Source organism: Toxorhynchites rutilus, chromosome 2, assembly GCF_029784135.1.
Source record: "Toxorhynchites rutilus septentrionalis strain SRP chromosome 2, ASM2978413v1, whole genome shotgun sequence".
Classification (NCBI taxonomy): domain Eukaryota; kingdom Metazoa; phylum Arthropoda; class Insecta; order Diptera; family Culicidae; genus Toxorhynchites; species Toxorhynchites rutilus.
This window is the reverse complement of record NC_073745.1, coordinates 214,109,549-214,136,559: the sequence shown is the minus strand read 5'-3', so window position 1 is coordinate 214,136,559 and position 27,011 is coordinate 214,109,549. Positions and strand designations below refer to the sequence as shown.

Here is a 27,011-nt window from a genome sequence, read left to right as displayed (position 1 = left end):
TTTTGTTTATTATTATTATCGTATCCGAAACTAGTCCAAAAAGCTGATAATGTCCCGTTTTGTGGTATCTGATGATGGTTGCGGTTGAGTTTATACACTATAAAAGCGGCGACGTATCTTTCATTAGTAACAGTTCGGTATTTGCGATCCAGAGATTCTAGTTTTCAGCTACCCAGTGAAGCCATGACGGATGCGAATAATTTACTAGCGCTACTGCAGCGTCCCCTGGAGCCAACGTTTATGCCGAAAGACGACGGCAAGACCATCATCGATGTCCCGGATGAGTTCTATACCGACCGTTACCGACCGATTGGATCCGATTTACAGACCCGATTTTCGGCGGATGTCGAGCAACGAATTCCTGTCCGGAGTGTTACGCCACCAGATCTATCGTTTGCCGATGGAATCGAGCGCCGTGGGTCCTTTTCGCTGTTTGTGCCAAAGCATAGAGAGGCTGCGGCTGCTTTAATCCAGCTTTTTATGGATCAGCCGGATGTTTCGTCGCTGATGAGCGTTGCTACGTATTGTAGGGATCGGTTGAACCCGGTTCTATACCAATATGCGCTCACCGTAGCGATGCAACATCGAGCAGACACCAAGCATGTTAACATACCGTCTATTGTATCCCTTTTCCCCGACCAGTTCGTCGATTCTTCTGTATTCCCGAAACTCCGCGAGGAAGGCAGAGTCATTCAGCAAGCGAACCGAGTAAGGTATTAAAAAATGGGGTAGATTTTATCTAACGAGTCCATTTTCCAGATGGTGATCGAAATCCCACCAAACTACACCGCCTCCGATAGGGAAGAGGAACAAAGGCTGGCGTACTTCCGTGAAGATATTGGCGTAAATATGCATCATTGGCACTGGCATCTGGTGTATCCAGGTGAAGGTCCGGATGAAGTCGTCCGCAAGGATCGTCGCGGTGAACTGTTCTACTACATGCACAGCCAACTGATCGCCCGCTACAATGCTGAACGATTCTGTAACCGTTTGGCTAGCGTCAAGAATTTCAACAATTACCGAGAACCCATCCCGGAAGCATATTTCCCCAAAATGATCCGCAGTTCGAACAATCGCTCGTATCCCGGAAGACACGCCAATATACTGCTTCAAGATGTGAACCGTATCGACAACAAAACGATTGTGCAGATAAGTGATCTTGAACGCTGGCGCGATCGCATTCTTGAGGCTATCGATCAGGGCTTCGTGCTGGATACTAGCGGCAATCGTATCATGATTGATAACGAGAAAGGAATTGACATTTTGGGGGATGTTCTCGAGTCGTCAAGTTTGTCTCCTAATCCCCGATTGTATGGCAGTCTGCATAACTTTGGACACAACGTGGTTGCCTATATCCACGACCCGGATTACCGATATTTGGAAGACTACGGTGTTATGGGCGATGTAACAACGGCAATGCGTGATCCATTTTTCTATCGTTGGCACGGTATGATTGATGAGATTTTCCGTCGCCAAAAGGACCGCCTGCCAGTGTACACTGCATCCCAGCTGGGCTTCCCCAGCGTGAAGGTTACGTCCGTGGGCGTACAGCTGAATCGTGCCAATACTCTGCCCAATGTGCTTCTGACTTACTGGCAAACCTCTCAGGTCGATCTTGCCTCCGGTATGGACTTTGGACCGGATGGTAACGTGTTTGCTTCCTTCACCCATTTGCAACACGCTCCGTTTTCGTTCCGTGTTGAGGTTGACAATGACACTGGATCAGTGCAAAAGGGTACCCTGCGGATCTGGATTGCCCCTAAGGTAGACGAGCGCGGAACTGCGTTGAAATTCGTTGAACAACGGCGGTATTTCATTGAGATGGATACCTCTACTGTGACCTGTAATTTTTTGGTTTGAATTTAATGTTTTATGTCACAGCTGAATAACACTTCATCTTACAGTGAACCCTGGAAAGAACACAATTGCCCGGCGTTCGGACCAATCCAGCGTGACTATTCCGTACGAACGAACCTTCCGAGCTGTGGGAAAAACTGCATCTCCCACCGACGAAAAGCAGTTAGCTCTGTTCCGCTTTTGTGGATGCGGTTGGCCAGCGCACATGCTGGTTCCCAAGGGCTCAGCCGGAGACGGCGTGCAGTTCGACATCTTCGCCATGGTTACAAATCACGCGGAAGACTCGGTACACCAACCAGCTGACCCGTAAGTTAATTACCCTGAGTACAAGGTTTAGGGTCTCGATTTTGATACCCTTTGTTATTCTCCAGAGCTGGACCATGTGACGATGCTCATTCGTTCTGCGGCCTGCGGGATAAGCTGTATCCCGATAAGCGAGCGATGGGATTCCCCTTCGATCGTCCGGCTGCCACGGCGGTTACGACCCTGCAAGACTTCGTCACTCCCAATCCGAACATGGCAATCGGAACCATTCTGGTGAAGTTTAGCAACAAAACATTCGCGCGGACGTGAAATGCTTTCGTATGGTACACGAACATCAAAAGAAGAGAATAAATTATAATTGAAATTGCAACATAGAATTCACTGTTTAACTGACCGTTCGCGCTTTGAAGCGACTCAACATTCGTTAATTGACAAACCATTTAACGAAAGAGACTTTCGAAAAACTATGTCATGTTGTGTGATAAGTGTGGTGTAGCCATCGTATCTGACGTGTGCCAGACCACATGTTTGTGATAAGAATTCGAGCCGCAGCCATAACTGAGCCTGGGGAGTGCATTTGTTTTACTGATATCCATTCGATACCAACAGAGTTTACACAGATGTATCTGCGCGTTCATTCATCCAACCACGGATGAACTTATTTGTTTTGATCTTGCGCCACGGAGTAGATAAACATTTGTTCTTTGCTCGCTCCGTGTAAAAATTAAAACCAAAAACCCAATCAATCATCTTGTACGACTGCATCGCGGTATTTTGGGAAGCTAATACTTGACTTAATTATTCCCTTCGTTTAACTTCGAGCAGAACGATTGAAATAAGTTAGATTTAGCATTCTGTTACTCATGATTGGTGCTTTCCGCGTGTGAGCATTATACGATAATGTCAGGGCTGCCATAAAGTTGTTGCATCGGAACTACATTTTTGCACAACTGTATGCATCTGGTTGTATGTTTTTTGACTCCTCTGTGTGCTTATTTTTGGCGAAAATATTCAATCAGTGAGAGCAAAGTTTGTTCGCGGATCAATGGTTAAAAGTATGTTTGATTTATGAGAGATGTATAAAAATAACATAGTTTGGATTTAAACGCCTTTGAAATGGTGTTGTCTTGATATTCAGCAATATTCATGGTAGTTTTACTCTAAGACAATACCAGACAATAGGGGGTCAATTTCGGACCAGCTGCTGATTGGTCAATTTTAAAGGGTTGAAAATAATTTTTTAAAATAAGCTTCTACATAATGTACTCATGGTATGTACTCTCATACTAGTTTTCATGATGAAGCATACCAGAAAAATACAATTTATTGTGAAACACGCAACAATTTTGCTTTACATAATCTAAATGTAATTATTCATAAAATATCTAATACGAAAACATATGTTAGGGACGTGAAAAAATAGTCATCAGAAACTTTGTCTCATTTGGAAACATGACATCTCGAGTGGTTCGGCATCCCTGTTGCTCACACTTGGTCGAAGAGTCAGAGTAAGAAACCAGTTGTCACGACTTGTCTTAGGTTTTACCACAGCAGTGGAACTCCATACAATTCACTGACTAAAAAGTGTCCACATTTTCAATCCTTGTTTACATGAAGAATACATTTTTCTCAGGCACACTTGAATTCAGATTGTATTGATTTCTAGCAGTCTTGCCGCAAGGTCTTTAATGAAGAATGATATAATGGGAAGGTTTCTATAATTTTTATTTACTATGACTCTACATCCCATTGATATTAGATCTGATTCACTACTCTTCTCCAATAAACCTGGTCCATGGCTGCAGTTCTCCAACTCCCGGCTGCACCGATTCTTGCCAAGTCCTGCTCCACCTGGTCCACCCACCTCGCTCGCTGGGCTCCTCTCCTTCTTGTTCCTACCGGATTAGATGCGAACACCATTTTTGCAGCGCTGCTGTCCGGCAATATTGCAACATGCCCTGCCCATCGCACTCGTACAGCCTTGGCGACTTTCTTGGATGCTGGGTTCGCCGTAGAGTTGCGCCAGTTCGTGGTTCATTCTCCTTCTTTCTCTTGACTCGAGGAATCCAGGGTAGAATAGTCACTGGGCGGTACAATCTTCAGCTCGTGTAGCGTTGTCATGAGCGGTACAACCTTTGGCTCTTGTTGAATGTTCAGTGTCCTGCACAATCTTCGACCTGTGTATTTGTAAAGAGTATGTGTATGTATTGCCGCGACTAAGTAAAAGTTTATCTATCGGATAGGAGGGATATGATACAGGGATAGAACGGAGGACACATCATTAAACGTTGACATCGGCGTTTCTGAGGAACAGGTATAGATGAAGCAGAAGATCAGGATCGCGGCTACATAAGATATCCCGGACGGGGATAACCGATTGTCTGCCTAGTGCCCTCAATGCTCTGGTGAGCTGAGAGCGGGCAGCATGGAACCGGATACACGACCAGACGACATGCTCGATGTCGTGGTAGCCATCGCCACAATCACAAAGATTGTTTGCTGCCCAATTCTCCTTCATTCTCCTTCTCCATACTCTGTTTGCCTCTACACCACCGTATATTGTTCTGAGCACTCGGCGTTCGAAAACTCCGAGCACTTGTGAGTCCTCTTCAAGCATCGTCCATGCTTCGTGCCCATAGAGAAAAACCGGTCGAATATAGGATTTGTACATGGTACACTTCGTACGGGGTCGGAGCTTGTTGGACCTCAAGGATTTGCGGAGCCCATAGTAGGCACGACTTCCATTGACAATGCGTCTTCGAATTACACGGCTGTTGTTGTTGTCAGTTGTTATCAACGAGCCAAGGTAGACAAATTCCTCCACCACCTCGAGCTCGTCGCCGTCGATCACAACACTACTATCAAGAAGAACTCTGTTGCGATCAGTCCCTCCAGCTAGCATGTATTTAGTCTTAGACGCATTGATCCCAAGCCCAATCAGCCCTGCTTCGTTTCAGTCGGGCATACAATTCGGTTACCGTCGCATGTGTTCTTCCGATTATGTCCACGCCGTCGGCAAAGCAGATAAACTGACTAGACTTGTTGAAAATCGTGCCCCGCATGTTGAAGCCCACTCTCCGCATAACACCCTCCAGCGCCACGTTGAAGAGCAGACAGGAGAGTCCATCGCCTTGTCGAAGTCCCCTGTGAGTTTCAAATGATTCCGACAGCTCACCTGAGATCAGCACACTGCACCGCACACCGTTTATCGTTGCCTGAATCAGTATTGTCGGCTTTCGGGGAAAGCCGTGTTCGTCCATGATCGACCATAGCTGTCGTCGGTCGATTGTGTCATATGCGGCCTTGAAGTCGACGAAGATATGGTGTATAGGGACCTGATACTCCCAGCACTTTTGGAGGATCTGCCGCAGTGTAAAAATCTGTTCCGTCGTCGAGCAACCGGGCATGAATCCGGCCTGATAACTTCCCACAAATCTACTTACTATTGGCGATAGACGGTGGAAGAGGATCTGAGACAAAGTTTTATAGGCACCATTCAGGATTGTGAGGGCACGATAGTTCCCACAATCCAACTTGTCGCCTTTTTTATAGATGGGGCAGATTACCCCGTCGGTCCACTCCTCCGGTAGCTGTTCTGTGTCCCAGATCCTGACTCTCAACTGGTGCATACACTCTGCAAGTTTTCTCGGACCTCCCTTGAAGAGCTCCGCTACGAGGCCATCCTTACCAGCTGCTTTGTGGTTTTTGAGCTGATTAATGGCCCCCTTAACTTCACCCATCGTCGGGGGTGATACGTCGTCATTGTTCATTGCACCGGTGTAGTCCTCCTCAACGCCGTCTTGATCTCCTGTCTGCGCGCTGTTCAAGTGTTCATCGTAGTGCTGCCTCCACCTTTCGATCACCTCTCGTTCGTTCATCAAGATGCTTCCTTCCTTGTTTCTGTACATTTCGGCCCGCGGCACAAAGCCTTTGTGCGAGGCGTTTAGTTTCTTGAAGAACTTCCGCGATTCTCGAGAACGATAAAGCAGCTCCATCTTCTCACACTCTTTCTCTTCCAGGCGGCGCTTTTTTCCCGAAAGAGATGTGTTTGCTGCCTTCGCTCCAGTTTGTATCGTTCCACGTTTTGTCGAGTCGCTCGTTGCAGCATGGCTGCGCGTGCTGCATCCTTCTCGTTCAGGAGCGCTCGGCACTCGTCGTCAAACCATTCGTTCCGTTGTCCTCGTTGTTCATACCCGATGACGGTCTCTGCTGTGCTGCTAATTGCTGCTTTTAGGGTGTTCCAGCATTCATCGAGGGGAACAGCATCCAGTTCCATCGATCGAAACATGGTCAATTTATGTTTCTGTTTGCTGTGGTGATCTCCAGGTGTAACGGTATTGGAGGCTGTGCTGGATAAAGGTGCTACGTATGGTCATGTTCTTGGAGGCAGCGAAGTCGATAAGTCTTAGGCCGTTTTCGTTGGTTCGCTGATGGCCGCTGAACCTACCAATTACTAAATTGTGTGTTGCCGCAGCTCTGATAAATGGTATACCCACCATGGAACGATCGCACCATCGAACCTTTCCAGCACACCTCCTGCAGCGCTACGATGTTGAAATTGCGGGCTCTCAATATTTCCGAAAGAATTCGGGTACTCGCAAGAAAATTCAGAGACTTGCAATTTCCATGTTCCGAGTTTCCAATCTCTAGTCCGTGTTCTTTGCGTGGGTCTAGTCCGATTATCCTGTCTCGAATTTCTTTGTGAATTTTCCTGTGCGTTTTATTTTTACGGATGGCTTGCAGGGCCTGCACCAACCCCCTGTCTCGCCGGAGGACCGTCGTGCACAGCTTTTTAGAGTCCCCGCTGGCACGAAGACAATGATCAGCCGCCCCTAACATGGGGATCAGACGCTGTTTTGAGCCGCACCTCCATGGTGAGCAGACGCTAGGATAGGCCCCCTTCCCTGTCAGCATACGACCAAGATCCCATTGGAGTTGGTTACCCGATCTTCACGATGGTTACTCGTACCCCAGCCGGCACCACGGGGAGGTAAGGATAGGAGTTACTGGACAGAAAGCTAAGGAACACGAATGGGGTCTATTTTATGCCTGCAGGTACGCGGAGTACCGATGGTACGCTTAGTCCAGTCATTTACCAACCTTTATATGAACATGTTCATAATTACATAAGTTTATTCAAATATTAATAGTGCCCTAATATTAACTATTCAGTGCAATTTTATCAAAATTTGAAAGAGAAATTAAATAAAGGAATGTTTTTTCAATAATTTTTCTGATATTGTTATTGAAAATCCATGATTACCTTTGCTTTATCAATTACTCTCCATTATTTGTCAATTTTCCTGCTTTTCGTTCTTTGACCTATCATTTTGACAGTTCAATTTGAGAGGTTTGAAACGAATTGTGGAAAATGAAGTGGCAAATTTTCTCAGCTTTATAATTGGAGTTCTTCTGTAGCCCTAAATTTCTGATTTTGTTGAATGACAGATTGAAGTTGATTCATAGAAGAATAAAATTTTATTTGATGTGTCGATTTTTGAAATCGGCTCAATGGTTGAAAAGTCATAAATTATTGGAAGAAATCATGAGTTTTATGTGTTTTTTTTATTTACTTTTAAACCATTGAGCTTATTTCGAGGATCGACATACCAAATGGAATCTTATCTTTCTTAAAACTAACTTAAAACGGAAAAAAAGAGTCTTCGATTGTAGGATATGTAATGATAGAAAAATTTTGTATGATAAAATTTAATTATACATAAAAAATATTACACTTACAATGGTGATATCTTAAAAAATATTTGAAAAAATATAAATATACATACAATACACATTCGCTTATTGGCATTTTTTTAGTTGAAGTACTTCTTAATTGGCGGATTGCTAGTTTGAGTGGAGCACGCGCAAATCAAAAAGCAATCATCCTTCATAATTGTATGTCAGTTTTACTCTGTTTTTTCAATGTCATTTTTATTGAAGGGTTTTTGAATGTTAAAGTCAAAAAATAAAAGCACAATATAAAACGTTTTAGTGTTGCAGTTTGTTTGACAAATCGCCGGCAACTAAAAAACTGATTCCAAGAATTAAATTGATGCGAATGTTTCATTACTTTGTAAATTCTAGATACAATATCACGACCAACAGAGGATATTTTCAGAAATAATAATGGATTTTTATGGAGTTTGTTTGAAATAATAATTTATTCAGAGATCATATATCTATGTTGTATTTTAAGCGTACATACGAGGTCTGTTCAAATAGTATCACGACTTTCGAATTTACGTGGGTTGCGTATATTCGATTCTAGATTTTTTTTGTGGCCATATGTTGTTACTCATCTCTTTCACTTATGCTTACAAGTACGGCTATTTTGAACGTTCAGTTAATTTTTGACAACTGCTTTTCTTACACGTGTTTTTGGTTCATCTTCGATTTTTGCCTATTGCAAAAATGAATCAAAAGATATGTATCAAATTTTGTGTGAACAACAAACTTAAGTGCGCGAACACATTCTGAATGTTGATTATGACATCTGGTGAACCTACCTTGGAGCGAAACAACGTTTATCGGAGTTTGAAAAAATGTTCTCGGAGGGTCGAAAAGATTCAAACGATGCAAAGCGTGTCGGAAGCCCGAGCACGTCAACAACTGAAATCGAATATAAGTAATCCGTGGGTATACAAAAATCGTGATACTTTTAGAACAGCTCTTGTAGATAGAGTGGTCCACTCTATCCCACTCCATTAAACATTTCCATAGCCAAAGCCGATTTTAGGCAATAGGCATAAACCGAAGATGAACCGAAACACGTGTAAGAAAAGCAGTTGTCAAAAATTAACTGAACATTCAAAATAGCCGTACTTGTCAGCATAAGTGAGAGACATGAGTACCAACATAAAGCCCAACAAAATCTAGCATCGAATATACGTTACCCGCGTAAATTCGAAAGTCACGATACTTTATGAACAGACCTCGTACATTATTGAGTCGTATAATTGTTCAATCATTCAATTTATTCTGATGAAAATGCTTGAAAATATTTTGTTCACAACTGATGAATCAAACGAATAGCGGAGCGATGCAAAACGCGTCCACACCCGACGGCTGTTCGATCGCCACTCCATCTTTAAATTTTTTCACTGTTTACATTTTCTAACAACAAATTGTTGCCATTTTTTTCTCTTAAGTTCCATTTCTCTTCTCTGGTTTGCACTACGTTGGGTACCATTGGCTGACTGACGTATAAAACACGAATAATTCATTTTCAACATACAGAAAACATATTATCTTTGGTAGAAAAAAATACTTTTACGCGTGCTGAAGGGTGAAATGAACAGATAAACTCACCTTTTTCAAAACCTTCAAAATGTTAGTATGTATGGGGAGCAGACATCTTTTTCTTTTAGACTGAACGTCAGCTTGGAATTGTACCCAAACAAAAGTTCAAACGATGCCAAGCGGGAATCGAACCATGGCCGGATGGACGCAAGGCTGTTTTACACGATCACGGTATCCACATAACCACTGCTACATATATGCGTGATAATATTACAACACATTATAAAATGAAGTTGGAAAGTGTGTTCTAACGTAAAATGTTGATGGAACTGTGTCTAGGAGCACGTACGGTATCTTGACATAGGACTTTGAATGTGTGTAGTAATGACATTTGGATTGAATTTTTTCATTGCTCAAAATCTGTATTTTTTTCCTTTTGATACATCAAATGGGAGTCCTGAAAAAACCGTTTCCTGTATGTTTCCTGGGATAGATGGGATAAGGTGGTATAATTCGGAACCACATTCTGTTCAAAAATGTACATAAAAATACCATCAAAGCCTACCCTTTTCTTCTGTTTATTCAATTAAGCAGAAGAAGACAAGGAGTCATCATTTATCATTTTTAAACACAAGTCTAAATAGTTAATGTTCTACATAAATAGCCAAACAAATCTATGACTACAGCAATATATTATAGATAACTGATCTCATTGGGTGCATAGAAGGAACTGAAGCGGGCTTCTAAGGAAGACCTATATGAGGATAATAATATTAGGATCGCGACTACTCAAGCTATCATAATCTGATATGCCAGAGTATACTCTTTCGAACTTCTAAATCAGCAGCCAGTTCAATTAATTAATTGCATGTTTTACATAACCAAACAACAATATTATGACATCCTGGACCACAATTACATAAATTGTTAGTAGCTAGACCTACACGATGAACACGTGAATTGAGCCCGAATTGATTCAACTTTGGGGCGAATAGAAAAAAAACCATCTTCTAAGATTATCCCACCATTAATTCTGCCAAATGAGTAATGCCTATTATCGGCAAATGGATTATTTTTATTGTAACTATTATCATAATTCGCATTTGCTCGCATTGTGAGCTAACGCCGAATTGTATGCAAAAAGATTGCTCGTTGCGTCAGGGAGGAAACGAGTGGTCAGTGCAATCGAAAAAACATACCCATTTTAATCGTCAAATTGTTCAAGTTTTTACAATATTTTCTGTTCGTGTTTCAAGCAAAAAATGGTTGTATAAATGGTATATAATACAACATATGTCGCGATAACTATTTTGAGTAATATGCGTTTGAAAACTCTTAATGAATCGTTACATTTTTCGTAGAGTGACCTCCCCTATATAGAAATCAAAGACTTATGACAAAGACAAAGTCTTATGTCGAAAGTGTCCGAATGTGCCCCCCTCTCGCCTAAATATTTCAATCATAGAATTCTGAGTTTCGACTCTGGTGTGGATGGAATAACAAAACAATATATTCATAACCTAGGCGATGATATGCAGGAAAAAACACATATTTAATATGTAGTGTAGCATGACTAGATAACGACACATCTGTTCAAATACACAAGTTGGATGCAATAATATCGAGTGCAATGAAGTGTTCAACGCCTTCACGAGATATTCAGTATCACATCTGCACTCTCTTCACCCAGTCATGGCTGAAATACGAATTCTTATCACTGCCGCCGTGTGGTTATCGTTACTAACGTTTGGGGATACAGGCAATGAAATTTCACATAACGCTTATCGCCCCGGGCAGTCACTGGAGATAGTTCTAAACACGTTGAACAAAATTTTGAATTTGAAAAATTTCACTCCGCAAAATGAGTCATTCCCCATTGTTCGAAAGCAATCGTGGTTGCCACTCAACGAACAGTGGGAAATAGTATTCAATCCAGTGGTTAATGCTACAATAAACTGAAAAAATGTCTCCTTATTTTTATTGTAACTATTATTTTTTATGGAACATAAAAGAACTTCGTGAGCGCGCAATTGTTAATGTTGATGTTCTCATCCTAACATTTGGATTGTTGTGAGAAAACGACGAACAGGAAACAATCCCAATATTTGTACATTAAGGCTGTTAGGTTATTCAGGTTTGTTTGAGCTCAACTTATTTTTACTTATTTGCCTTAAATAAACTATAATTCGAAAAGTACGTTCTTTAGAATGAATGATTCGATAGCTGATTTGACGTACAACAAGATGGTCCGTTCTGCTGAAGATAATGTGTTGATAAGAAGAAAAGTTGACGTTCACCCAGGGAAGCATTTGGTTCTTCAAAATATAAAATTTACTGTAATCTATCAGTATAATTTTAGCGTCAACATAAATAGACACAAGATGCATTTGGTTTTTAACCCTTTTATAAGACCGTGGCAAATTTATTGTCACCAACAATTTTTTTTTTTCGCTGCACTTCAATATTTTACTCAACCTAAAACTTCTGAAGGCAATGGCAATACTGGACGGCGCCAGTGGTTGTGTGGTTAGCGTAACAACCTCACAATCCGATCGGCCTGGGTTCAATCCCAGCTGGCGTCGTTGGGATTTTCTGAGGCTAAAAATCTCTGGTTACTTCTTCCTTTGGAGGGGAAGTAAAAGAAGTTGTTGGCCCGGCTCATGAGTTGTTGAGTCTGATAGATAGGAACAGATGGAGTCGCCTCCCTGATGTCGGTGATTGGCACTGAAGTGGCGGAAATAGACCAACGAAAAATAAGCGAAGATAAAAAAAAAAATGGCAATACTGTTTTCGGGCTGCAAAAATGTACAATGTTGATTTGGGAGTCATTTTTATGTAACAAAACCTGTTTAAATTCGTTGAAAACGCAACAAGTTGATAAGATTTTCACTGAAAACGTTCTACTCAGGATTCACTGTGTAAGATCATGCCATTTTTGCAATAAATTAAATGGTGTATTTGATGAACAATTCAGATTTTCATTTTTTCCTTTGTATGTCTATTAAAAAAAATTTTTTTTGCTGCACTAGAAATATTGTTTTAATTTTTGCAAAACCAAATAACAAAAATAAATAATAAATATAATAAACGAGCTTAGGAGGCAGCGGCAAATATTGTTTTTGGGGTTAACGGGCAGTGGCAATTATATTCCCACTGTTTCAATAGTTTATTTTTTATGAAAGTGTTCTCGTGTAAGGTTTATGTTTTCTTATGTTTGATTCGATAGCTAGTTTACACGGTCTTATAAAGGGTTCATTCACAGAAAAAACACAGGAAATTGTAAAAAAAAAATATTATTAGAGGTTAAAAATCAATCGTTTCCATTTATTTTTCAAATATTATTTGATGTAAATGTTAGAAACGACTACGTTTTAGATCAGCTATACCCAACCTGCGTTGGCCCGTTTGGCCTGTTACCATTTTTCATGTGGAACAATCACGAATACTTATGAAATCATCCAGGAAACAGGAGATGAGAATAATGGAGTTGGACACATTACACATTATTACCCATTACACATTTACACATTAGTTAGCTGTCTAGTTTAGTGGTATTAGTAGATTAAAAATAAATCGAATTCGCGACATAGAAGGTACGCTGTCGCCATCTAGCGGATATTATGAATGTATGAGGAAATAGTACACAAACCGTGTGCTTTTCAACTGTATTTTGAGTGCTATTTTTTCTCGAACTCTTTTGTAGTTTATAAAAAAAACAATACGTAGTGATAGAGTGAAGCTTAGTAAAGCAGCTTTTCTTCAGGAACCATTTATTTATGGCGTTGACATACAATACAGAGTACCTTCATTGAGACTAGCATGCTCAAATGCAGTTGTAAATTTTCATACATTGAATGAAAATTAATTTGAAATGTTGTTTGCATGGTCAGGTTACATAGTCCGGATCCGTGTATAATTATCACTAGAAGAACTCCTAAATCTTTTCACCAGAACCTTTGAAAAGTGGGCCTCATAAGTTGAATGAATTGCCTTTGCAACAAGGAAATTGCTTTTGATAGTAATACTGAAAAAATATGAAATATGACAATATGAAATATGAAAAAATATGAAAAAATATGATATCATAACGCTGAATCTAACTGTCGATTCTCGATTTGTATAGTCGTTCCAGATTATAAATTAAGATATTGGCCCAGAATAGTGTAACCTTTCATCGAAAACAGATGAAACCTGATACATCTGGATGGAGATTGAGCCATTGATAAACAACCGTACCTAAAATCTTCATATCAACGCGTTGCATTTCTTTCCACCAGGTATGTAAAATAACCCTCGACGACCAAACGACTTCCTCCGGCAGTGAAATTAAAAATATCTCTCAAGCCCACAAATACATTGCATGTGGCGTTTTCTTTCAATAATGGCTCCTGAAAAAACGCGAAAAAATCATTACTAGACACTGTTTTCGCTCACGATTTTTTATCACTTGTACAAAACTCGTTACGCTTTTATTTAGAATATTCATTTGTTACGGACAATTTGATTTTCATTGATAATTTTGTTCCTGAAGCTGTGTTAGTTTTTCCCGCCGCAAAGAAAACGTCATTTTCTAAAGCAATAAAAAGATGTTTCTTATGTTGCTAGTGTATATATTTCAACCTATTTAGATCTGTAGAACATTATTCTTCCATTCAACGCTTACCATTATCAATTCACTACATTTGTGAAACTACTTGTTAAAAACTACCAATTTTTGCTTTGCGTTTTGTTTATCTTTGCTTTATATAAACTGGCTGTCAAACTCAGATTCGATGTCCCGAATTCGATCATTAGGGCCAATCATGTTGACGTTAGTGAATAAAAATGAAAACATGAATATGAAAATATGAATATGCAATCGTTACCTATTTTTTGACCTAAAACTACGTCTTTCAGTAATGGTACCAAATCAGAAAAAGGTCAGGTTTTTTTATGAAATTGTTTTAACATTAATAATTATTTTAGCTCCGAGTCGCTTGATGACTGATAAATCGTGAATGACTTATTTATAATTTTTTTTTCAATCGTTCATTTTGTTTTCGAGATTTTAATTGTTGTTGATAATTGTGTTCTTCGGTGGGAAATTGAAGATAAATTTTGTTCTGCGTTGGAGATGTAATTTTGCTAAACGACACTGAAAAACTACTTGGATATTCTAGAAGGTCAGTATTTCAGTTTCAGTGCAGCGAGCAATCAACAGTACATGTTAGTACTTAGAATTAATTTGACAAAGACAAAGACAATTCCTCACCCAATGGAAGTATTCATTTATCGACCCTTGTTATCTCTATCAAATATTTATAACAAAGAGTTTTATTATAAAATTTTTTTAACGTTTGCTCTCGCCGATAATAGTTTCGTAGTTTTATAACGCTTCTTTATTATTTTTTTGCGGCCCGCGACATCATGCATTACACGTGTTTGTGGCCCCTGTGAATAAAAGGTTGAGTACCGCTGTAGAACAGACCTGGTTGGATGGAGTGGGCAATACAATCATGACCACTGCCTATAGAATGCCACCCCTTGAGAACCACAGGGACGCCATTGTTTGGTCGAATTTGAATAGCTACAGCTGACCAAATCGGACAAGAAAAGACAAAACAACTTTATTTGTAGACACTCTTTGTGATAAATGTCCATGGTTCCAGAAGCTATAAAAGTGCATCTTTAGGTCCGGAGCTACAGCCAAACCAGAAACTTTTTCGGGAACTTAAAATTTTACCTTATTTTACAATTGAGGTATGATTTTTTCCGAGAATATGTCCGAAAACAGCCTAGAAGTAAGTTTCATCATATCGACGCAATTGTATTTCGTTATTGAATTCTCTGGAATACGGCGGGTGGAATAGGACCTCCCATTTCAGCGTTTTCAAGTATGTTTTGACCGGGTTTTCCTTCAGTACACGGCTCAAACGCATCAATTGTCGTCGGTAGAGGTCCCCCGTGATGGTTTCATTCGGTTTTAGCAGCTCATAGTACACCACACCCAGCTGGTCCCACCAAATAGACAGCATAGCCTCCTGGCCGTGAATATTTTGCTTGACGTTCGCAGCGGTGAGTTGCAAAACAACACGGAGCAACATACCGATATGACGACTGTGAACTTCAGACGCTGTAACTTCGAGTCATTAAATAACGCTATTGCTTCTCTCGACTGGCAAGCCACCTTGGTAGATAACTCGGTAGCTTCAGCTGTATCAACCATCTACGGTAAACTATCTGAAGTATTCCATGTGCATGTCCCGCGTGTACGACGTAAGCCTGACGTATCAATGCGAAAGCCCTGGTGGACTGCTGATCTTCGTCATATGAGGAATGTGCTTCGGAAAACAAGAAAACTCTATTTCAAGTCGAGAGCCACGGCTGACTGTATCACTCTTCGTAACATTGAAATAGCATACACAGATCTTCTCGCTGAAACCCACTCAATATATATGCATAGAGTTCAGCAGAATCTGGAACAAAATCCGGCATCCTTCTGGAAGTATGTGAGGTTACTGAAAACGGATACATCGATACCGGAATGTGGAATTTAACGGAGCTACTACTAGTTCAGATAGCGAAGCAACCCGTCTCTTCGCCAACTTTTTCCAGGTTGTTTTTAGCACAGCGATGCCCGAGATGTATCCAGGATGCTTTCGGCATATTCCAACGTACGATATAAATATTCAAAGGAAGGAGGAAGTTCAAAAAGCGCTCGAAAATATTGATGAGTCCAAGGGAGCTGGAGTTGATGGACTGCCACCGCTATTTCTCAAGCATTGTGCCTCCTCATTGGCTTTTCCTGTTGCTTGTCTATTCAATAAGTCACTCTTTGAGAAGACATTTCCAAAGATTTGGAAAGCAGCTCGAATTGTTCCGATCCACAAATCGGGCAGTACTCACCGCGTCGAAAATAACCGTAGAATATCGATTCTATGCTCACTTAGCAAGGTTTTTGGAACCATGATTCATGCTATACTGTACAGAGCTGCGTACTCGCTGATATCAGAGGAACAATACGGACTTGTACAGCACAGATCAACGATAACAAATCTAATGTGTTACACTCGCGTTCTACTTGATGAAGTCGAGAACAGGAACCAGGTTGATTCAATTTACGTCGACTTTTCCAAAGCATTCGACACTGTTCCGCATGAGTACTTGATTGGGAAATTGAAACACGTGGGATTTCCAGAACACATAACTGGATGGCTACACTCATATCTCACCAACCGTGAAGCTGCAGTTTGCATCAACTCAGTTTGTTCCGAAATTTTCCCATTACGTCGGGTGTGCCACAGGGAAGCGTGCTTGGTCCATTCGTCTTCATTCTTTTCGTGCTATAGACTGATGTCTCCGAAGAAAATGTTTGCCGATGACCTAAAATTGTATAGAACGATTTCATCTGTCCTCGATTGTCTTGTTCTGCAAAGCGACATCGATGAGCTCATGCTGTGGTGCCGTGAAAATACTATAGCGATGAACATAACGAAATGTAAGACAATCTCATTTTCACGGCGGTTCGACAAAATCTATTATTTATACAAAATCGGAAAAAACACGTTGGAACGGGTCGAGTCTATACGCGATCGCTCGTTCGCTCAGTTGGAGCATGGCCACCATAAACTTCCACCAAAATGCGATAACTTTCCGCAGCTTTTTCCTTCAAATTGAAATAATGATGTAACACTCCCCACAAAAACACTCTCGTTGGTACGAAATTCGACATATTGGAAGTGACAAAAATCTATGTTGTTTACGCTTCAACTGTTTGACATATACTGAAAAAACGCGCAGTTACAGCAGCTTTCCAACAAATGTTTGGAAATTTGATTTACTGGAATAATAATCAAATTACGCCATTTGTTGTAAAATCGAAGAAACTTACCGGTACACCTAATAAAAACATCAGAACTAAACGACTAAATGAAGAATGTCAAAGCTGTTGCATGGAACAATGCATATTGTGGTCAGTTTGAATTGGAAGAGATGTTGTAGATAGAAAAAAATGAAAACCATTAACGAACAAAAAGCTCCTTTTGTTCAACAATTTAATTTCTGTAAAGCAATCATCTAAAATTATTTGTTAAAAATAATTTGCTATTTAGAAATTGAAAATTATTGTCTTTCGTCATGTCTGCAATCGGAGAAGAAGAAAACTGTGTTCCCAGGCCCATGTATTGACTAGTCTGTTGGGTAGAATTATGAGAGAACGTGGGTCCGTCGTATAATATCCTACGTTAAGTGATCAAAAAATATAATTTTAGCCGAAAAGATATGTTGCCGATCGGCGCTTGAGTTCGATATCGATAGCCAATTGGGAAAAGTCGCTCCCATTCGTTAGCTCTATAACGAAGTCCAAAAGTTATCTTCCAAACTTGATTAAAGCGTTACTCAATTAAGATGAGCAAATTAACCCTAAAATCGGTTGAATGAAAAGGACACTTGTTATCGTACGTCCAATAGAAAACATAATCATGAGTTTATGTGAACACAATCGATTTTATATAAGAAACTAACTTTGTTGTTTTCCTTTCAATGGCAGAAGAAAATCCATTCATGCTTACAATGTATCTAACAGAAAAGTTCAATATACCGCTATCTCGTAATGCACAAGCGGAAAAGGGCCTTATCTTCCATCTAATGCTAGTTGCATACAATGTAGGCAGTTACATTTTCAAATGTAACTGTGGATTTTGTGGTTTGCGGCCGATTTGTTTGTTTTTCACTATAAAAATCCAAACTCGAAAACCCCCTCAACTCAGTTTCTTTCGATCTTCGATCCAACAACACACAGTTCTGCATCGCGATGACCGATAAAAATTCCCTTCTGGCATTGCTCCAGCGTCCGCTAGAGCCGGCATTTATGCCAAAAGACGACGGGAAAACGATTCTGGTAATCCCGGATGAGTACTTGAGCAAACGTTATCGTCCGCTGGCTGACGATCTTCAGACTCGATTCACTGACGGGGCGGAACTGGAGATTCCGGTGCGCAACGTTGGTATTCCGGATATCTCGTTTGCTGAAGTGATTGATCGACGGGGCGCGTTCTCCCTGTTCATCGAGAAGCATCGTGATATTGCCGGTCAGCTGATCAATCTCTTTATGAACCAAGCGGATGTAACGTCACTGATGAGTGTCGCTACATATGCCAGGGACAGACTGAATCCGATTTTGTTCCAGTACGCACTGACCGTCGCGATTCAGCATCGTCCAGATACCAAGGATGTGCAGATTCCATCTATCATCAATCTGTTCCCGGATCAGTTTGTCGATCCGTCGGTGTTTCCGAAACTGCGCGAGGAAGGTAACATAGTTCAGCAGGAAAAACGGGTAAGTTGAACAGTGAAACATTTTGCACCATCATGTCTAAACATCCTATCGAGCAGACGACGATCGATATTCCAGCAACGTTCACCGCCTCGGAACGGGAAATGGAACAGCGGATGGCTTACTTCCGCGAGGATATTGGAGTGAATATGCACCACTGGCACTGGCATTTGGTTTATCCCGGCGGAGCTGCTCCTGAGATCGTTCGCAAGGATCGTCGGGGAGAGCTGTTCTACTACATGCATAGTCAAATTATTGCCCGATACAGCGTGGATCGTTTCTGTAATCGTTTGGCCCGTGCTCGGCCTCTGGTAAATTATAGGGAACCGATCGCAGAGGCTTATTTCCCGAAGATGGTCCGCAGTTCGAATTCGCGTGCGTATCCGGCCCGTGCAGCAGATTCTACGCTGAAAGACCTCAACAGAGTGGACAACGATACAGTGGTCTCTGTCAATGATGTACAGCGTTGGACGGATCGTATTCACCAAGCGATTGACCAGGGATTCGTGACCGATGTATTTATGATTTGTGATGTCTCAATTATAGGTTAATAAAAGCATAAATTCTATTGTAGACAACGGGTAAAAATATTCCACTAGACGAGGTTAAAGGAATCGATATCCTGGGAGATATAGTGGAGGCCTCTGTGCTGTCCGTCAACAGGAGATACTATGGAAGCTTGCACAATGTGGGACATGACATACTGGCGTACATCCATGATCCCGACTATCGCTATTTGGAGGACTTCGGTGTGATGGGTGATGTTACGACTGCTATGCGTGACCCTGTATTCTACCGTTGGCACGGAATGATTGATGGTATCTTCAGAAAATTCATCGAAACCTTGAATCCATATACTACGGCCCAATTAAGTAACCCGGGAGTGAGGGTGACCAGTCTGAACGTTCGCATCAATCGAGCGAATGCTCCACCTAATGTTTTGTTGACATATTGGCAGAAATCTCAAGTAGATCTAGCTGCGGGTCTTGATTTTGGTCCACAGGGGAACGTGTTTGCTAGCTTCACTCATCTTCAACATGCGCCGTTCGTGTATGAGTTTAAGGTTACAAACTCATCGGGTGCACCGAAACAAGGAACGGCAAGAATTTTCATTGCTCCAAAAGTTGACGAACGTGGGACAAACCTGTCATTCAACGAGCAACGCTTACTCTTCATTGAACTTGATAAGTTCACTGTAAACTGTGAGTTGAAAATAATAGAACGATCATACCCTAGAGTGTATATTTTCCTTCCACAGTGAAACCCGGCGAGAACACCATTATTCGCAGATCGGAACAATCTAGCGTGACGATCCCGTACGAGAGAACATTCCGTAAAGTGGGTGCATTCCAAACCCCTGCCGAAGGTAATCAGCGGGACCAGTTCCGTTTTTGTGGATGCGGCTGGCCCGAGCATATGCTTCTACCGAAGGGATCCCCCGAAGGCGTACAATTTGATCTTTACATCATGATTTCGAACTTTGCCGATGATACGGTCAATCAGCCGTTTGATGAGTAACCTATAACTACCATTTACTGAATTTTAAATAGTACTGGAATTATGGTATTTCAGAAACATCGATTGCAACGACTCCCATTCGTTCTGTGGTTTGCGGGACAAGTTGTATCCGGACAAGCGCCCGATGGGATTCCCGTTCGATCGTCGAACTCCGCCGAGCGTTGCAACGTTGAGAGATTTTATCGCCCCAAATGCCAACATGGCATCGACTAACGTGCAAATCAAATTCACGAATACCGTAATCGCCAGAACTTAAAGATATGATTTGGCTGCAGATTTTATCGATTGCAAATGGAAGATGAGGCTTTCGGAATATTTAATAAATCAAATGTACGCATAATTTAGAAGAAATTGTTTGAATTCTGAATACTTTTCAAATGTGGTTGCATTTACTGAAGTTTCGTGGGATCCATTCGCTCGTAGAGTACTCGAGTTGGCGCGATCCAGTTGCTTTCCGATACTTTCGACGTTCGCAGAAGAATTGGTGCCGGAAGTGTGATCGATGAGGTGGATGTAACTACGATTGTGATAGTGCTGGTTGTGGTAACGGTAACGGGATAGGTAGTAATCGTGGTGGTGATGATCGATGTTGTACTTGTAATGAATGTTGTAGTCTGCGTTTCAACGACCAGCGCTGGTGTGGTAGTAGTCGTTGTGGTGCTTGTTTCGGTAAGTGTGGTTGTTACAGTGGCTGGATCCGGGGTGTAGATAACAGTCGGAGTGAAGGTGTAGGTGCTTGTGACAACTGGTGGTGTTACGGTGTTGGTAATCGTGGTGGTGGATGTAATGATGATTGGCTGAGTTTCGGTACTGGTTGATGTTATTGTTGTGGACGGGGTAATGGTGAAGTCTCCCTGAAAGATTGTGGTTATGGATGTGGATGGTATGCAATTCCGGTTATACACAGAGAAAGCTGTTGAATCGATATAACGAGGGCCATCTTCTAGAGATTCAGTCCAGATTCCGGATGCACAGATAGAAGTTGCAGCGAGCAATATCAGAATTAGCGGGGGCTGAAAAATTGAACGTATATAATTAAAGTTTGATAATAGGTATATATCGGGTTTCATTGCAAATGTAATGTATTTGAATTTTAGGAAGCAGCTTTAGCAGCTGTCTGAGTGACAAGCACGATATTCAAGCAACCTCTTGCATTTTCAAGTTTTAAGCTTTTTGTCCTGTAATTTATACTGCAGTTCGTTTAGATGTAAGTATTCGAGCCTTTCAAACCTTCTTGCTGCTAAGATTAATCTGAAACTTCCAAAATAAACAACGAAACAACTTTAACTCCTTGAACGGCAATTTATTTTCAGTCAGCACTGCTCTGGCAGACGATTTAATTTTCTTAGTTTTAAGAGAAGAGATTAATATTGAAACTTACGGTTATGACTATCCAGTTAAGTTCGCCCAGTTAAAGAGCAGTATAATTAAACCAGGTTCAGTTATTGAATGATTATTTTATATTTATTATATTACCCTCAGACAAAAAAAAACTTATATAGGCGGATATCACTAGCAAAATAACCGCAATTGCCCTTCACGTTGAGTTTTCCATATATTTTACGCGATAATGGCTGCATATATTTATACATACATTACATTCTAACGGGAACTAACAGGTGTTCAATGAAAAATGAGAATTGTTTCAATATCTCTCTGTAAAATAAGTAAAAAGCGTATTTTTTTTCTCGCCGAGAGAATTGCTCTCTGGGCTCCCTAGAAACGGGTTGCTCGTTCCTTTTCGCTCGGGTGCTGTCAGTACGATCAAAGATGGCGTCGAAACAACACGCATTTCGCGAGCGTCATACGGTTCTTCGAAACGCGTGAAGGTCATGGAAAAAAGTTTACAGTAGACCACTTTCGAGACTAAAATGTACCGTTGAGCACTGTTTACAGGACCCTGGCATCCCGGAACGTCGAGCGGAACCGGCAATGACCGGATATACCAGCGACAAAGCGTCCACACCCCCGGGGTGAAGTACAAATACAAGCATAATGAAAGTTATGCTGTATATTGCAATCTCCGACAAGGGGATTTCAAAACCCTGGTTTAACAAGCCGAGCGGACTTGCCATCAACCAGAAGGTGTACCAGGAGTAGTGCCTGGAGAAGATTCTGATTCCGTTAATATAGGAGCATCATTCTCATTGGAAGTACGTCTTCTGACCGGACAAGGCGTCTTCCCATTACGCCCAAAAGGCGTTGGCAATCGCGTCTTAAATGTTCGAGATATAAGTTAGTTATATTTTGGAGTAGGACTACGTCTTTCATTTCTGTACCAGAGTGTAAGTTCAAAATTTCGAAAGCAAGAGTGTGACGTTTGAAGTGCAAGGTTTTGAACTTTAATACGTCTTTGCCGGCTGAACGGAGTGGTGTGATAATCACTTCATTCGAAAAACAAAATGTCCAAGAGTTATGTGATTGTTAATTATTGATCCAAAAACTTGTTTCAATAGTCTAAAAATTGCTCAGAAAACAGGCTATTGAAATCACACAAATCTGTATATAAATGGATGCCAGCTCGGCAATCCATTTAGTTTCTGTTTTGCTTCCGCATGGAATGGTCATATGAAAATGTTCGCTTGTAAATGTGCCCTAGCAAAGGAATATTCGTATACGTTTGGCCCATCGATTAGATGTTCCAGGGTTGCAATGATATCCAAGAGCATCAGTTTCTTTTCTGCTTCCGAGTGGAGTGATCATGAAACATCTGGTGTATTATTCTCACGATTACATAATAGAATTATGCATCAAACTTCATCAGTTGCTTATTAAAAGCCACGCAAACCCAACGGTTCTTTTCTGAACCACCAAGAAAGAAAACATTCAGCAATCTTTGAAAATATTAATTCATTCATTCAATGAAATTTGATTCAGATGCAATTTCAAACAAATGATTACAGAGCCAGCGGTAGCCATGCGGTTATATTACAAATATAATCCACTTCTAGTTTTTTCGTGTTAACTGTGACGGCTTGATCGATGAACATTGCTTTTCGAATTATGTGTGAAGGAAAGTAAGTCTTTCTATTAATTGACACAAACACATTGTTTGAAAATGTCCAGTCGATTTGGGGTAAAACCGACACTTTCAGTCGGGGTTAAACCGATAACCTGTTTGTGTTTATCTGACATGAACAATCCGTTCTAACTTTTTTTAGATATCTCGTGTTTGTGTACGGAAGATAAAACGGCAGGGCTGAACCGAAAATCAACTGAAAAAAAACTAGAAGTGGGTTCTATCTGATATAACCGCAAGGTGGACGTAGGACTACCATTGGCTTAGCAATTAATAAGTAACAAGCATATAGCTGTTGAAATAGTGGCTCCGTTCAGTCCGACGACAGAATTGAAATGGGATTGGGAGAGAATAGCATAGTTCTTGGCGAGCTTGCGTACTATGCTCATGTCATTCCGGAATCACAATTAAATGGATTTCTTCCTCTTTTGACGTAGAACTACGTCTTTCATTAAGGATGCCAAATCAGAAAACAGGTCACGTTTTTATGAAATAAAGTTAACGTTAATAACTATTTTTGCCGCGAACGGTTTTTGGCGATTTACATACCAAACGAATCGAAAATTCTCAAAGATTTGTTGGTTTGTTATATATTACAATCTCCTGGTGTGTAAATGGTTTAAATTGATGAAAACTAGAAGCATTTCCATTTTCCCATATATTTGTTCTTCAATCATCTTAGACAGTATTCGTCAATAAATGCTCTGACTGTATCGACTGACTGACTGCCTGACTGTATCGTCAAATTCGAATTCATTTCATCTCTACAGTCTAAATCGCACTCTGAAAAAGTGCATTTTGCAATCATTCACACTGAAGACCAACATATTTCACATTCAGAGTGGACCAAGTTTATTTTTATGTGCACATTTCAAACTAACGGGTTCGAGCACATTTCAACAAAGTAACTATTAGCTTCAAGAAAAAGTTTTGTTGCTTTGAATTCGGCGCTTCAAAATTGTGTAAATTCAATATGCAAATGAATGCTACATGGTTCACTCTGTCTGCTCATGATATAGAGCCATTTAGCCATGGTAAATGGTACATGGTCCGCTCTGACTGCATACTATGAGTGGTTTTCGTTGATCAATCAGAAAAATTTCGATCAATTATTCCTGCTGTATGCGTGATTTTCCAAATCTGATAAATGTGGTATGTAGCTTACATAATGCTTAACCAAATGTAATTAATAACTCTAACGCTTATTTTAGAAGTACATTTAGTATACTATTGAAGAAAAAGTCCGAACACTATACATCTTCTATGAATCTTCAAATATCTGGGTAGCCTTATCATTATGAAGAGCACTGTACACTGAAGTGGTTTTTTTCGCGACCTTTTTTGTACGGTTTTAGGAATTTACGCGGATTTCGGAATTTACGTGTTTTTCAATGCGGCACGTATCAACCGCGTAAAAAGTGACTCCAGTGTAAACAGATTTGATGTGCTAATTGATGTGACTTTCCAAGAAATAAGTTTGTATTGAATCACTGTTTAGTAGCTGTAGGAAAAACAGTTAGTCAATTGTTAGAATATGGGTTGCATTTTAAATTAATAATTCACTGTTTGTTAGATTTTTACACGGATTTTGAAATTTACGCAGTTTATTCTTACGCACATTTTGGGATTTACGCGAATATTGGGATCTACGCAGATTTGGGAATTTGCTCGGCTTGCTTTTACGCACCAAGATTCTCCGCGTAAAAAGCCACTCAAGGGTGATTGGATTTGTTGTTACTTGGTAGAGAATATATATTTTGTCTCGAAAACATTAAAAAACTGTAAAAAATATTTTTTCTTTCCCGGTATTTTTGTGCATTTCATATTTGACTACAACATGTATGTGCGCGAGATATTTCAAAACTAAAAACTTTTAGTTTCAAAATGTGGTATATCGCATTTTGATGCATTCATTTAAAACGAAGCACGATTTAAAGCTATTCAAAAATTACAGTTACTGCGCTTTGCTTCTCTAATTTTCTTGTTGATTGTTTCCAACTGAAGCTTTAACTTGAATCGAAATATGAACAAATCCAGTTTGGGGAGTCCATCAAAAATGAAGTTTCAAGAAACTCCCGAGGAGTTGATCAGTCGCACGCACAAACACAACACAGTCAATATTTCTTTTAGTTATTGATCATTGCTTTTTCCAGATTTACAAATCCATACATCGATGACAATAATCAAAATGCTCCAAAATTCAATTTCATTTTTGCAGCTTCTGTTCCACTATGCGAAGTGAATTGATGATTTCGTTGTGTCCTTTTGCCGAACAACTTCACCGCGAGGGAATGGGACTTGGTAAAATAGTTTGCACACGGAATGATTTACATGCTCGATTAAACAGAACGTGGCATAGGCCAAATTTGTATATGATGTTCGTATCGTTTCAGAAGTGTTCATATATTACGTTCATATAAGTTGCACAAACTTAATGATCAGTTTTCCGTCGAAATCGTTACTAAGAATAATTGAATTGAATGTTGGGATTCTCATAATAGACTGACAAATGAAAAAGATTAAAATCACTCAGTGCGTAGTAAATTAACCATAACATTTTAAAAACGAAAACTAGTCTCGAGATCGGCACGTGTACAGTTTCAAAATACAACTGTTTATACCGAAACAATCAATTTACCATTTTGGGAATCTTCATACACCACTCAAACTGACTTTTTGCGGTCAACTAACGAAGTTTCTTCACCTGAGCTGCATTTTTCGAAATATGCACGAGCTGATCGCATTATCTGGCTCTGAAAACCGGTTGACCGAAAAGAAAGGATTCGTTCTAACGCATGATTATGTTTCTTGTGCGTTGAGAACAATCATTGTAGTTGAGTCCTCAGAAATTAACGAGGGCGTAACGAAACATGAATGGATTTGAAAGGATTCAGAACAATATTGCTCTGTAAGTTTAGTTTGTTGAGTGTCTAAAAATATGGAAAGGTTGCTTAGGTGATCGTGCATCATTTTCACCGCCCTAAGAACGTCGCGAGGAGAAGAAATTTACAAAATTCCCTTCACTCTCAGTTTATTTTTGGATTTTTATACCAGTTTGAAACTTATGATCGTACGTTGTGTTCAGTGATTTTTCTTAGAACAAGATAATGTATACCGTGAGTAGATGAACCATGTTTGTGGGGTGATCAATCCTAATTAGATCTATGCCATTTTATATTCCAGCGGATACTTCTCTGGTTGATTTTGCTCTCTGTGGGAGCGCGAACACAGTCTATCGATGGCCGAAAGTGGTACGATGCGAAATGCGGATGTTACTCAACTATGACAACAACTCAATCTAGTTGCACTATAACGATCGCTGCAATCAAAACTGTTCCATCGTGTGTTGTTCGGCTTCCCCCAATAACGAATATCATCGTTCGAACTAGTTATGTGATTTTGAATACGAAGCTTAGTACCAGAACATCAACACTGAGACTACCACGGCCAACCAAAACAGTGCTGTCGATGGCACCAACGGTTATTTCTACTACGAGACCCGTTAAAACTAGAACAGTGGTTGATACCGTAACCAGCACTGAAACGACAATAGCACCTACCCCAACGAGCACATCGTTTTCAACGGAATATGAATACGCAACTGCCAGTGCCACAAACACAGAATATGTCGAAGGTTCAGACCTAACCATTACTAGCACTATTACTGAAACCAATGTCGTAGATTTGTGTTTAACCATTTCGACATCGATGATTCCGACCGACACCATAACACTGGATCCATCAACAACTTATGTAACCGAAACCACTTCAACCACGGAACAAACAGTGGTAACTTCTATG

At 40.5% G+C, this 27,011-nt stretch overlaps 2 protein-coding genes across 4 annotated transcripts; one reads left to right on the top strand and one right to left on the bottom strand.

The window, feature by feature from the left end:
• The first annotated feature begins 115 nt into the window (after positions 1–115).
• On the top strand, positions 116–20,552 carry LOC129766653 (uncharacterized). Its single transcript, XM_055767231.1, has 10 exons — positions 116–708; positions 760–1,843; positions 1,905–2,163; positions 2,229–2,426; positions 16,689–16,837; positions 18,108–18,676; positions 18,733–19,188; positions 19,248–19,875; positions 19,932–20,187; positions 20,246–20,552. Exons 1-10 carry the CDS (start codon positions 184–186, stop codon positions 20,445–20,447), a joined length of 4,326 nt encoding a protein of 1,441 aa, XP_055623206.1. The 5' UTR covers positions 116–183; the 3' UTR covers positions 20,448–20,552.
• Positions 20,537–27,011, bottom strand: LOC129768182 (uncharacterized). Of its 3 annotated transcripts, none has more exons than XM_055769646.1 (2): positions 26,771–27,011; positions 20,537–21,204 (listed from the first exon to the last, which is right to left on the bottom strand). In XM_055769646.1, the coding sequence occupies exons 1-2, from the start codon at positions 26,936–26,938 to the stop codon at positions 20,581–20,583; spliced, it is 792 nt and encodes a 263-aa protein (XP_055625621.1). In that variant the 5' UTR covers positions 26,939–27,011; the 3' UTR covers positions 20,537–20,580. The 3 variants fall into 3 exon arrangements, with proteins under 3 accessions (XP_055625621.1, XP_055625623.1, XP_055625622.1); XM_055769648.1 differs by lacking the exon at positions 26,771–27,011 and adding an exon at positions 26,326–26,358; XM_055769647.1 differs by lacking the exon at positions 26,771–27,011 and adding an exon at positions 25,849–25,971.

What these genes read in the sequence shown, in the direction of transcription:
- LOC129766653 (XM_055767231.1), top strand. Translation starts at nt 184, where the DNA reads ATGACGGATGCGAATAATTTACTAGCGCTACTGCAGCGTCCCCTGGAG. An exon ending in TCATTCAGCAAGCGAACCGA is followed by an intron (nt 709 to 759) that starts GTAAGGTATTAA and finishes TCCATTTTCCAG; the next exon opens with ATGGTGATCGAAATCCCACC. An exon ending in TAGTTCAGCAGGAAAAACGG is followed by an intron (nt 18,677 to 18,732) that starts GTAAGTTGAACA and finishes CCTATCGAGCAG; the next exon opens with ACGACGATCGATATTCCAGC.
- LOC129768182 (XM_055769646.1), bottom strand. Translation starts at nt 26,938, where the DNA reads ATGGTGTCGGTCGGAATCATCGATGTCGAAATGGTTAAACACAAATCT. An exon ending in AAAACGATGTGCTCGTTGGG is followed by an intron (nt 21,205 to 26,770) that starts GTAGGTGCTATT and finishes TCAATTTTTCAG; the next exon opens with CCCCCGCTAATTCTGATATT.